The 14,164-nt window shown below is 39.0% G+C and overlaps 1 protein-coding gene across 1 annotated transcript in view; it reads right to left on the bottom strand.

Annotated features, from left to right (window-relative positions):
* SERINC1 (serine incorporator 1) overlaps positions 1 to 11,391 on the bottom strand; it is a 38,007-nt gene extending 26,616 nt beyond the window's left edge. The window contains exons 1-3 of the mRNA XM_053710781.1: positions 11,238 to 11,391; positions 7,090 to 7,251; positions 6,351 to 6,544 (exon numbers count right to left, since the gene is read on the bottom strand). Of these exons, the coding sequence (XP_053566756.1) occupies positions 6,351 to 6,544; positions 7,090 to 7,251; positions 11,238 to 11,276 (395 nt within the window). The 5' untranslated portion in view covers positions 11,277 to 11,391. The remainder of the gene's footprint in view (positions 1 to 6,350; positions 6,545 to 7,089; positions 7,252 to 11,237) is intronic.
* Positions 11,392 to 14,164: the final 2,773 nt, after the last annotated feature.

Here is a 14,164-nt window from a genome sequence, read left to right as displayed (position 1 = left end):
GAAGCAAGCATTACAGCTTTTTCATTTGTTCTAACCCTAACACCCCCTTAACTTAAATATAATTAAAATAAATCTAAATAAAACTTACAATTATTTGTCCACAAGCCATATTTCTAAAAATTACAATTATTACCTAAATAATTCCTATTTAAAACTAAATACAAACTTACCTGTAAAATAAAACCTAAGCTAGCTACGATACAACTAATAGTTACACTGTATCTAGCTTAGGTTTTATTTTATAGGTAAGTATTTAGTTTTAAATAGGAATTATTTAGGTAATAATTGTAAGTTTTATTTAGATTTATTTTAAAGTTAGGGGGTGTTAGGGTTAGACTTAGGCTTATGTTAGGGTTTAATATATTTGTGTAGGGATGTGGGAGGCCAGAGGTTTAGGGGTTAATAGTTTAATTTAGTATATTTAGTTGTGGGGGGCTTGCGGTTTAGTGGTTAATAGGTTTATTATAGCGGCGGTGTGGGCGGATGGCAGATTAGGGGTTAATATTTAAATAGTGTTTGCAATGCGGGAGGGCGGCGGTTTAGGGGTTAATTTTATTATAGTGGTAATGATGTCGGGGAGCGGCGGAATAGGGGTTAATACATTTTTTTAATTGGCAGCGATGTCTGGAGCAGCATATTAGGGGTTAATAATTTTATTTTAGTTTTTGCAATGCGGGAGGGCCTCGGTTTAGGGGTTATTAGGTAGATTATGGGTGTTAGTGTACTTTGTGACAGTTTAGTTATGAGTTTTATGCTACAGCTTTGTAACCTAAAATTCATAACTACTGACTTTAGGCTGTACTGCTCAATTTTTGGCCTCACCGCAAAACTCATAATACCAGTGCTATGGAAGTCCCATTGAAAAAGTGCGGTACTGACGTTGCGTGACGGCCAAAAAGGTGTGCGGTACACCTATTCTGAAAAGACTTGCAATAGCGGCGTTAGTGAAAAAGCATCGTTATGAAGCATAACGATGCTTTTTCACTCATAACGCAAAACTCGTAATCTGAATGTGCATTAAGGTACTTCGTGATGATCTGAATGCAGAAGTAGTGTGGTGATCTTTCACAAGAATAAATCCATCACTAAAAAGAGCCAAACTTAGATCCTTTTTTTTTTTTTTTTTTTTAATTATTAATCTCTCTCAAAGAGTCCAGGCAGGCACTCTGGATTTTAATATAATCACAAAAAGAAGTGATTATATTAAACTCCAGAGAGAGGCTATATGGACTTTTTGCTGTGGATATTTCTGCTGGCACCCTGGTATTTAAAAATGTAAAAGTGAGAATGCCCTTCTGTGGAAAATTATATTATATATAATTCAGCTAAGACCAAATATGTACATATTACTTTTAACGTAGACAACCCAAGGTATTGATGTAGGACCATTTTGGAATATTTCATCCTACCATTTGGCCTCCAAATGCGACCATCTAACAAAAAAAAAAAAAAAAAAATTTTTTTCACAAACTTTGGGTTTCTCACTAAAATTATTTACATATCACATGTGCAGTCATAAATGGTTGTAAAAGCTTCTGTTGGATCCACTTCATTCAGAAATAACAGAAATGCTCAGCTATGCCACTAGTCTTTGGTAATTAGAAGGCCGCTATTTGCAGCTGTGCATCACACTTCTGAAATTCCTGGCAGCAAAGGGGTTAGTTAGCTAGCTTTTAAGGGTAATATTTATTACCCTCACACACCCTGATCTCTCTCAAACAATAATCTACCCTCCCCACCATCTTAGGTTCTGGCAGACAGTCTGACAGTACCCACTGGAGGGTCTTTTTCATTTATTTTTATATCTTTCTGTAGTGTAGGGATCCCACCTCACCCACTCACCTCCCTGATCCCTCTCAAAGAGCTCTCTAACCCTCCCCTTCCCACTGGTTAGCACCATTATTGGGACTGGCAGACAGCCTGCCAGTACCTTGTACAGTTTTTTAATTTTTTTTTTATTTAGTTATTTAAAATATTTTCATTAAAGAAAAAATCAACACTAAAATTGTTATTGTTTAAAAAGATAGATAATGCCTTTACTACCTATTCCCCAGCTTTGCACAACCAACATTGTTATATTAATATACTTTATAACATTTAAACCTTTACATTTCTGCCTGTTTCTAAGCTACTACATACAGCCTCTTATCACATGCTTTTTTATTTGCTTTTCACAACAGGAGACTGGTAGTTCATGTGGGCCATATAGAGATCATATTCACGCCGGTGGAGTTATTTAAGAGTCAGCACAACACAGCACTAATTGGCTAAAAGGCAAGTCAATAGATAATAAATAAAAAGTCATGTGATCAGGGGGCCATCAGAAGATGCTTAGATACAAGGGGGCATATTTATCAAGCTCCGTTGGGAGCTTGATGCCCCGTGTTTCTGGCGAACCTTCAGGACCGCCGGAAACATAAGTTATGAAGCAGCGGTCTAAAGACCGCTGCTCCATAACCTGTCCGCCTGCTCTGAGGCGGTGGACAGAAATCAACCCGATCGTATTGACACCCCCTGCTAACAGCCGCGAATCTGCAGGGGGCAGCATTGCACCAGCAGTTCACAAGAATTGCTGGTGCAATGATAAATGCCGAGAGCGTATGCTCTATAACAGTAGTGGTTATGCAAAACTGGGGAATGGGTAATAAGGGATTATCTATCTTTTAAAACAATAACAATTATATTGTACATTGTCCCTTTAATGTAAGGATCTTCTCACCCTCTTCACCTCCCAAGGATCACCTATTTTTAATTTTCTGTAGTGACACCATCTCTCCCTCCCAATCCTGTGATGGACCACCCACTTCCCTTCCTCCTCCCCCCCCCCAGCACAGATACAGACAGTGGCACTGTTTATATTGGAAATCTGGCTTCATATTGTAAGGGAGCCGGATCAGTGACCCTCTGTTGTGGCTCTCACTGTCAAAGCTGACAGCATGACCACAACCTGTGCCACAATGTGGGACATAGGTACTATGTCAACACAGGACACGAGTTGCTGGTAAATCTGCTTAACACAAACCAACTTTGATAATATTCTAAGTGGACACGCTGCGAATGCGCGTGTCCACTGTTAACTTATAACTAGGTGTATTGGAATGTGCTGCATTTTATATCTATAGATGTCCATGTTTGTAAGCAGAGGTGATTACACTGGTCTTATGAGCAGTATTTCAAAGAGAGCAGGGAGTCAGCGAATGCAGCATAAAATATTCTAATGATTACATTTGTCTCTTCAATGGTAGCAGTGAATAGAACCGAATGCATTTAAACAGTTGGCATTTAAAGAGCCTAATTTTTATATTACAGACAGAAAAGCTTTGCAACAAATACAATAAGGTTATTACTTAACTCTGCTGTTCTGGGATACAAGATATTCTACCTCCATTTAGCAAAATAATTATTCCACTCGTGTATTTCACTGACGAGCAGACTTGCTTACAACCACATTTATTTACAGGACATGGTTTAAAATCCACAGCCTAGGTCTGTATTGATTAGTGTATTTTTCAAAATCGCCCTAGTGAAACTTACTGACAATTAACACATGATTTACTTACCAGCTTTAACTCATTTGTGTTTTTAAGTGTGTGTGTTTTATATTTTTTAATGATCTTAACTTTTTAAAGCCGTTATGACGTTCTATTCCGTCATAATTAGACTGGGCTTTAAAGCCGTTATGACGGAACAGAACGTCATAACTAACGGCTGTCCTGAAGCCTTCTGTGCAGTCAGGACTTGATTGTGGTCTTGGGGGCGTTCCTAGGGTTGTAGGGACGCCCCCCAGACGCGATCCAATAATTGAAATCTCGCAATCGTGTGCACGATTGCGTGGTTTCAATTTGTCTACATCGGAACAGTTGTTCCGATGTAGGCACTTTAGCCCAGACTCGAAAGGGTTAACAAAGGTTATATTTTAAACAGCGTATCTCTGTCACAATCTCATTGCTCTATACTTAATATAGCCTATAAGGAATGCGAGTGCTCCCTAAGTGTACATACCATCAGTCCAGGACTGATTAAATAAAGTTTACTATGTCAACACAGTATGCTGGGCAAACTATTGTGTGATGTAATACCTATATTGTATGTATTGGGTACTTGTAAAGCGTGGCTAATCACATGTAAGGGTCTCAAGGCGCTGCTCATTTTATCGACCTCAGAAGGATGAAAGGCTGAGTGGACCTCGAACCTGCAACTCTTGGGTTGCTACAGAGCTCAGCCACAGTGCCTTAGCATGCTGAGCAATCTGTCCTGCTCATAATTAATTGGCACAAGGGGTTAAACAACTTCCCAATTTACTTCTACTATCTAACTTGTCATTCACTTGGTATCCTTTGTTGAAAAGCACACCTAAGTAGGCTCAGGAGATGAAATGCACTACTGAGAGCTAGCTGGTGATGGATGGCTGCACATATATACTTATCAGTGGATCACCAGCTAGCTCACAGTAGTGCACTACTGCACCTTCAAGATGCCAAGAAAATGAAGCAAATGAGATAATAAAAGTTAAAAAGAAAAGTTGTTTAACATTGTATGATTCATGAAAGAAAATAGTGTTTCATGTCCCTTTAACTAGGAATTATCTCAGCTTGCTAAAAAAAAAAAGCTAACACACACTAGGGGTGCAGAAAATAATCGTTAAGCCGATGCATCCTTGAACGATGCTGCATCGATGCAGTGAAGCCCATAATCGATTCAGGGTCAGTGATGTCATCAAGCAACGTTACGTTAGGTGACCCTGCGCTCCTGCCCTTATCACTACCGCGGCCGCTCACTCCCTGCTGGAGGGTAATGTGCTGAGGCTCATATATTGTTTGGCGCTGCAGCGCCATCTTACTCCTCTCTCCCACAGTTCACTGTGTAGACTGGTTTGTTCAGCCGTGCCTCCTTATAGTTCCCCCTCTCACAACCTAGACTGAGTTTGTGTAGTGACACCTTTGCTGGGTTGTTGACAATGAGAACAGCTGGTATATTGAGGTGTAACTGCTAAGCATAACCTTAGTGTTGCTCCATGAGTTTGAGTGCATTTATAAGCTTATGTTCTGATTTATACGAACTCATGTTGGTGGAAAGGTAAATGTGGTGATCAGTTTTTCTTACATATTTAAAGTACGTCTGTGCAGAGAGCCAGCTAGCAACACAATTTATTGACACTATGCCGCTCCGTTACTTTGCAAAGTAAGTGGGAGGAAAGGGAGTTAAAGTTTAAAGGTTGACGTTTACAGCATGGTGTCTGCAGCGTAGTACTAGACAGCACGAATGAATAACTTGCAGCAGATACAGCAGCCTCAACAGCCACTGAGCAGTAAGGTAATGTTAACTGCTGATGTCTGTGGAAGATATAGAAATTAACCCCTTATTGACACCAATACACTGTAGCATATTTATTGGCATTACACTATTTATTCACTCTTTATTATATAAAATGTGCGTGTATGTAAATAAAAATACCTGTTCATCCATACCATAAAAGCTGGAAAATAAATTCTGTCTAAATGTTTTAACCTGCTTCTAAGTTATAAAACAATATGTCAAGCCATAATGTGTATTAGTGCTGTAGGCTATTGCATGCTATTTTGTACTGAATAAGCACACTTTTGGGTTCCCTCCTCCAATTTTTAAAAAAACTGGAACTTCCACTATGTGATTAAAGAGTGATTAGTATGCTTGATCACATGACTCGCGTGTGTGTGTGTGTATATATATATATATATATATATATATATATATATATATATATATATATATATATATTTTATGGAATAGAACAAGTTCATGAAAATCATGGGCAGTAATCGTGATGCATCGCGGAATCGAATCGAATCATTGACAGGATAATTGTAATCGAATCGTGAGACCATTGAAGATGCACACCCCTAATAAACACATGAATGAAAATTTACTTTTTAAGTGACATAAATATACAAGTTCTAATTGTTCTAATTCAGCTATTATCATATTATTCTCATATAAAGGCTCAGGTTTGTGGTGAAAACCTTATTTCAGTCTGTGTGCAACTGTTTGGGTTTATAAACCAGTTTAGATATTGGATTAGTTTAAGGAGAATATTCCTTCACTTAACATAATTGTAAGTATATGTTGCAGCTCAGGAATTAATATATTTGAAACGGTTGCTAAATCCTTTTATTGCCTGCAGGCTAAAACCATGTACTGTACTTACAAAAAGAAAAAAATTTTTTTTTATCCCATTTCAGCTTTTGCCTTAAACTTGGTAAATCTATCTTTACACATTTGCTTTTGCATAACAGCATACAATTTGTTAGTAATACTAGGCATCTGTTTTTGCACAAAAGCATACAATCTGCTGGCAAAACTAGGCATCTTACCCGTTGTGCACTGCAGCACGAGGATCTTGACTGCTCTTCACTTTAATCATAAGGAGTGAAAAGAGTAGAAAGAACATGGACATGCCAAAGCAAACACGGTACACAGCCTTGTAGCCAACCAGAACATCACAGTTAATGTGCCCGCTTATTCCAGGGACCGAAGACATAGTTCCTCCATCACAAAACCCAGGGATCTGCCAAAAGAAGCCAAGCAAAAAAGTTAGTTTGTGCGTCTCCTAAATCAGGATACTAACTTTATACAGACACAGAATTCACAAATTTTCTTACATGTATGAATAAGACGGTTTACGGGCGTGCAATAAATTAGCGCTCCACTTGTAATCTAGCCCTTGATCACTTACTTTATTTCACAATTATTTTAAGATAGCAACACTTGATTTAATGCTATTATGCTGTAGCTGCCAGTAGTATTAGTAAAAGAATACTCCACATGTTTTACTATGAATTCTTCTTTAAACAATAGAAGCCACTACAGACATCCTCCTCTACTACTATACAATATTTTCCCTTATCCCTCCTGCTCATTTTTCTCTCTTACTTGTTCTGATCTCTCCTTTCTGGTAATTTCCACTACTAACTCCATCCTCAATTACCCTGGCTAATAATGTAAGGGTATGACAAACTAACAAAAATATTCCAGTTTCTTTACAACAACCAATAATGTATAGACAATACAAACCTGAAACACAAAAAAATTCTGATTAAAAATGTATCTGACCTTTTTAAGCTGTTCCTCCATTCCTGGTATTAACATTACACAGGCAACTGCTGCTCCAAGAAGTAAGAAGGCTGCATATATAAGACGTGTAACAGTAGAGTTGTTCCCACTGGGGCAGCATCTGCACAGCAGACATGGGGCACTGCCACAAAGGCAGGGAATCTGCAATAAATAAAAAAGTTACATATGTTTTATATACACACACACACAACACCACCTGCTTAACAGCGAAGGGAAAATGTTAGGGCTGTGAAGTTGGAAGCAATAAAAAAAGAAAAAGAAAAAAAAAGGAAAGATTAGCAGGAACAGTCACTTAATCTTCCTTCTCTGATATCAGTAGCCAAGTGGGACCATGTCCTTCACATGTGACATGGCAGCAGGGAAATATGTTTGGTATAAAATCTACTTTAGGTGCAAAGTTGGTATATATATATATATATATATATATATATATATATATATATATATATATATATATATATATATATATATATATATATATATATACACATATACACACACACATATATATATATATATATATATATATATATATACACACACACACACACACACACACACACATACATACACACACACATATATATATATATATATATACACACACACACATATACACACACACACATACATACATACAGTGGATATAAAAAGTCTACATATCCCTGTTAACATGTCAGGTTTCTGTGATGTAAAAAAAAAAAAGTAAAAAAATGAAACAAATATAAATCATTTCAGAACTTTTTCCATCTTTAATGTGACCTATAAACTGTACAATTCAATTGAAAAACAAACTGAAATCTTTTAGGTGGAGGGAAGAAAACAAAAAAAAAATTATAACTGGGGATGTAGCTGTGTTCAGAATTAAGCAATCACATTCAAAATCATGTTAAATAGGAGTCAGCATACACCTGCCATCATTTAAAGTGCCTCTGATTAACCCCAAATAATGTTCAGCTGCTCTAGTTGGTCTTTCCTGAAATTTTCTTAGTCGCATTCCACAGCAAAAGCCATGGTCCACAGAGAGCTTCCAAAGTATCAGTGGGATCTCTTTGTTAAAAGGTATCAGTCAGGAGAAGGGTACAAAAGAATTTCTAAGGCATTAGATATACCATAGAACACAGTGAAGACAGTCATCATCAAGTGGAGAAAATATAGCACAACAGTGACATTACCAAGAACTGGACGTCCCTCCAAAATTGATGAAAAGACGAGAAGAAAACTGGTCTGGGAGGCTTAAAAGAAGCTTACAGCAACATTAAAGGAGCTGCAGGAATATCTGGCAAGTACTGGCTGTGTGGTACATGTGACAACAATCTCCCAAATTCTACGTCTGGAGTGGCAAGACAAAAGCCTTTTCTTACGAAGAAAAACATCCAAGCCAGGCTACATTTTGCAAAAACATATCTGAAGTCTCCCAAAAGCATGTGGGTTAAGGTGTTATGGTCTGATGAAACCAAGGTTGAACTTTTTGGCCATAATTCCAAAAGATATGTTTGGCGCAAAAACACTGCACATCACCAAAAGAACACCATACCCACAGTGAAGCATTGTGGTGGCAGCATCATGCTTTGGGACTGTTTTTCTTCAGCTGGAACTGGGGCCTTAGTTAAGCTAGAGGGAATTATGAACAGTTCCAAATACCAGTCAATATTGGCACAAAACCTTCAGGCTTCAGCTAGAAAGCTGAACATGAAGAGGAACTTCATCTTTCAGCACGACAATGACCCAAAGCATACATCCAAAACAACAAAAGGAATGGCTTCACCAAAGATGATTAAAGTTTTGGAATGGCCCAGCCAGAGCCCAGACCTGAATCCGATTGAAAATCTGTGGGGTGATCTGAAGAGGGCTGTGCACAGGAGATGCCCTCGCAATCTGACAGATTTGGAGTGTTTTTGCAAAGAAGAGAGTGGGCAGATCTTGCCAAGTCAAAATGTGCCATGCTGATAGACTCATACCCAAAAAGACTGAGTGCTGTAATAAAATCAAAAGGTGCTTCAACAAAGTATTAGTTTAAGGTGTGCACAATTATGCAACCATATTATTTTGTTTTTATATCTTTTCTTCCCTCTACCTAAAAGATTTCAGTTTGTTCTGCAATTGAGTTGTACAGTTTATATGTAGACTTTTTATAATTATATATATATATTCAGAAAATATCCTCTATTATTATTATCGGTTATTTGTAGAGCACCAACAGATTCCGCAGCGCTATATGATCTGAATGCCAAATGCCCTATAAAAATGTAAAGTGTCACTTTGTTGAAACAGTAAAACTGTGTCACCTTTGCTGACAAAGTACAGGGACATAGGGCAGAATTTACCATCCATGCAGATCAGCAGGTTTGTAAGTAGTGAACCTGTCTGCCTGCAATTGCAACTTATGTTGTTGCATCACAAGGTGAAATTTAACATTGCACAAAAGGTTTCATGGGCAACGTCACTCCTGCTCTGGCGCAAATCAATTGCTCTGGAATAGTGCATGTCAATCACCCCCAACAAGCTTATGCGAACCTGCCCATAATCCCTGATAAACCTGTCCAGTGTCTTTTTTTTCCTATATCAAGGGGTGCCCTAGGTAGAACATGAAAAAAACAATTGCTGGAAAGACAGCCACAATGAGTGCATTTTGATTTTGAATAGAACAATCTTTGTGACATATACATTAGCAAACATTATTCTAGTTCAAGCAATCACTACTGTGCACAGCACGAGGATTGCTCACCTTGATATGGTACATAAACCCACATTCAAATACAACAAACCAAAGCTGAGTAATCAACAATACAAGCCATTGTCATCTCAATGAGCAGAGGCAGTCTTTGAATATCTAGGTAGGCCCCATGTGACCATGCACAGTATAAACATCAATGAAATAGTAATAGCTTTTACTAGAAACATTTCTGCTAAAGAGTGTATTGGAAAAATGCATATTTTTCAGAACTCAGTTTTGACTGTAGTGTCTTTTTAACAATGAAGCACTAAACAGCAAACATAAAATAATGGCCAAAAGTGGCTATTGGTATACAAAGTAATAGGTTCCAAATGGATCACTGGTAATACATTAAAGGAAGAAAAAAATACAGTATAATATCCCTTTTCAACTAAACTGTGTTCAAAGATGGGTATGTGTGAAATCTGTCTTGTTGTTGACCTCTGTGGATGAAATAAATACACCTTTTTTTAAGAGATCTCAAGACGTGTCAGTATGTTTGACGTGTAGTGTAAATTTGCCAGTATTTACTGTATACCAAAACAGTATTTCAATAATTATTTGAATAACTAGTGGCCGACAGCTAGTTTATACCTATCTGCCCCACAGATTAAAGGGGTTATTACAGGCAACACTAAAATTGTTATTGTTTAAAAATATAGACAACACCTTTACTACCCATTTCCCAGCTTTGCACAATCAACATTGTTATATCAATATACTTTATAACATTTAAACCTATAATTTTCTGCCTTTCACTAAGCCACTACGGACAGCCTCTTATGACATGCTTTTTTATTTGCGTTTCACAACAAGAGACTGCTAGTTCATGTGGGCTATACAGATAACATTGTGTTCACACCCGTGGAGTTATTTAAGAGTCAGCACAACAGAGAACTAATTGGCTAAAATGCAAGTCAATAGATAATAAAAAGTCATGTGATCAGGGGGCTGTGGGAAGAGGCTTAGACACAAGGTAATCACAGAGGTAAAAAGTATATTAATATAACTGTGTTGATTATGCAAAACTGGGGAAAGGGTAATAAATGGATTATCTATCGTTTAAAACAATAACACTTCTATTGTAGACCTCCATTTAACACGAAATAAAATAGAAAGCAGGTTACAAAAAACAAATATTTATAACAAATTGATCAACTTCTCGTTGACGAGTACACATTACTAAAATTACGATGCCTCAATATGAGAAGTAAACACAAATAATCATACACACAGTGGTAGTATATGATGATATGGTGACAGCAAACATGAGACTGTTTTATATAAAGAGAGTGGTTAATAATAGTGGGCGTCACAAACTGGCTATGAGACAGATCATGCGACTCCAGTCTCTGCACTATCCATTAGATTACGAAACTATAAACCACCATGCATTCCTGAGAAACGTTACCCAGCTAGCTGCCGTGCAAAGACCCAGCACAGCCCCCATGTCGGCCTTGATGTCGCACAATAAAATGGAGCCTTCTTCCAGTCGTTTGTTTACAAACCACTCAGGAAAATAGACGAGTTGCCACTTCCGCTTCCGGTATCCACATGCTGCAGAAAGAATAGAGTGGTTTCATAATGACGTCATGCAGAGAAATGTCAACGCGAAAGTGAGGCAGAGCCGACTGTTCTGTCAGAAGAGCGAATCTGATGAATTCGCGCTGGTCTGATAGATCATCACAGACCAACAATAGCAAAAAAATGGTTATCATAGTGTAAATAAACGTGTTGGTGTGTCATAAGGAATTTCGAACGCATGCAATAAAACCTTACGTGATCCAATATGTTTTCTTATGAAATTAGGTCCATACAGTTAAACACATATATATTTAAATTGAGGACGCATAGGACCACCAAAAACACTTCAGCATTAAAGACAAACTATATGTATTATTACTAGCGCCGTTTAATCAGCCAACTGTTCAGTAGAAAAATACGATGCAAGTCATTTAGAGAAAAAAACAGAATTTATGCTTACCTGATAAATTACTTTCTCCAACGGTGTGTCCGGTCCACGGCGTCATCCTTACTTGTGGGATATTCTCTTCCCCAACAGGAAATGGCAAAGAGTCCCAGCAAAGCTGGTCACATGATCCCTCCTAGGCTCCGCCCACCCCAGTCATTCGACCGACGGACAGGAGGAAATATATATAGGAGAAACCATATGATACCGTGGTGACTGAAGTTAGCGAAAATAATTCATCAGACCTGATTAAAAAACCAGGGCGGGCCGTGGACCGGACACACCGTTGGAGAAAGTAATTTATCAGGTAAGCATAAATTCTGTTTTCTCCAACATTGGTGTGTCCGGTCCACGGCGTCATCCTTACTTGTGGGAACCAATACCAAAGCTTTAGGACACGGATGAAGGGAGGGAGCAAATCAGGTCACCTAAATGGAAGGCACCACGGCTTGCAAAACCTTTCTCCCAAAAATAGCCTCCGAAGAAGCAAAAGTATCAAATTTGTAAAATTTGGCAAAAGTGTGCAGTGAAGACCAAGTCACTGCCTTACATATCTGGTCAACAGAAGCCTCGTTCTTGAAGGCCCATGTGGAAGCCACAGCCCTAGTGGAGTGAGCTGTGATTCTTTCAGGAGGCTGCCGTCCGGCAGTCTCATAAGCCAATCGGATAATGCTTTTAAGCCAAAAGGAAAGAGACGTAGAAGTCGCTTTTTGACCTCTCCTTTTACCAGAATAAACAACAAACAAGGAAGATGTTTGTCTGAAATCTTTAGTAGCCTCTAAATAGAATTTTAGAGCACGGACTACGTCCAAATTGTGTAACAAACGTTCCTTCTTTGAAACTGGATTCGGACACAAAGAAGGTACAACTATCTCCTGGTTAATATTTTTGTTGGAAACAACTTTCTGAAGAAAACCAGGCTTAGTACGCAAAACCACCTTATCTGCATGGAACACCAGATAGGGCGGAGAACACTGCAGAGCAGATAACTCTGAAACTCTTCTAGCAGAAGAAATTGCAACCAAAAACAAAACTTTCCAAGATAATAACTTAATATCTACGGAATGTAAGGGTTCAAACGGAACCCCTTGAAGAACTGAAAGAACTAGATTTAGACTCCAGGGAGGAGTCAAAGGTCTGTAAACAGGCTTGATCCTAACCAGAGCCTCAACAAATGCTTGAACATCTGGCACAGCTGCCAGTCTTTTGTGAAGTAAAACAGATAAAGCAGAGATCTGTCCCTTCAGAGAACTTGCAGATAATCCTTTCTCCAAACCTTCTTGTAGAAAGGATAGAATCTTAGGAATTTTTATCTTGTTCCATGGGAATCCTTTAGATTCACACCAACAGATATATTTTTTTCATATTTTATGGTAAATTTTTCTAGTTACAGGCTTTCTAGCCTGAATCAGAGTATCTATTACAGAATCTGAAAACCCACGCTTTGATAAAATCAAGCGTTCAATCTCCAAGCCGTCAGTTGGAGGGAAACCAGATTCGGATGTTCGAATGGACCCTGAACAAGAAGGTCCTGTCTCAAAGGTAGCTTCCATGGTGGAGCCGATGACATATTCACCAGGTCTGAATACCAAGTCCTGCGTGGCCACGCAGGAGCTATCAAGATCACCGAGGCCCTCTCCTGATTGATCCTGGCTACCAGCCTGGGGATGAGAGGAAACGGTGGGAATACATAAGCTAGGTTGAAGGTCCAAGGTGCTACTAGTGCATCTACTAGGGTCGCCTTGGGATCCCTGGATCTGGACCCGTAGCAAGGAACCTTGAAGTTCTGACGAGACGCCATCAGATCCATGTCTGGAATGCCCCATAATTGAGTTATTTGGGCAAAGATTTCCGGATGGAGTTCCCACTCCCCCGGATGGAATGTCTGACGACTCAGAAAATCCGCTTCCCAATTTTCCACTCCTGGGATGTGGATTGCAGACAAGTGGCAGGAGTGATCCTCCGCCCATTGAATTATCTTGGTCACTTCTTTCATCGCCAGGGAACTCCTTGTTCCCCCCTGATGATTGATATATGCAACGGTCGTCATGTTGTCTGACTGTAACCTTATGAATTTGGCCTTTGCTAGTTGAGGCCAAGCTCTGAGAGCATTGAATATCGCTCTCAGTTCCAGAATGTTTATCGGGAGAAGAGACTCTTCCCGAGACCATAGACCCTGAGCTTTCAGGGATTCCCAGACCGCGCCCCAGCCCACTAGGCTGGCGTCGGTCGTGACAATGACCCACTCTGGTCTGCGGAAGCTCATTCCCTGTGACAGATTGTCCAGGGTCAGCCACCAACGGAGTGAATCTCTGGTCTTTTGATCTACTTGAATCGTCGGAGACAAGTCTGTATAATCCCCATTCCAC

This window comes from Bombina bombina, chromosome 4 (assembly GCF_027579735.1).
Source record: "Bombina bombina isolate aBomBom1 chromosome 4, aBomBom1.pri, whole genome shotgun sequence".
Classification (NCBI taxonomy): Eukaryota; Metazoa; Chordata; class Amphibia; order Anura; family Bombinatoridae; genus Bombina; species Bombina bombina.
Note: the sequence above shows the minus strand (reverse complement) of the source record. Positions and strands in the feature narration are given on the sequence as shown.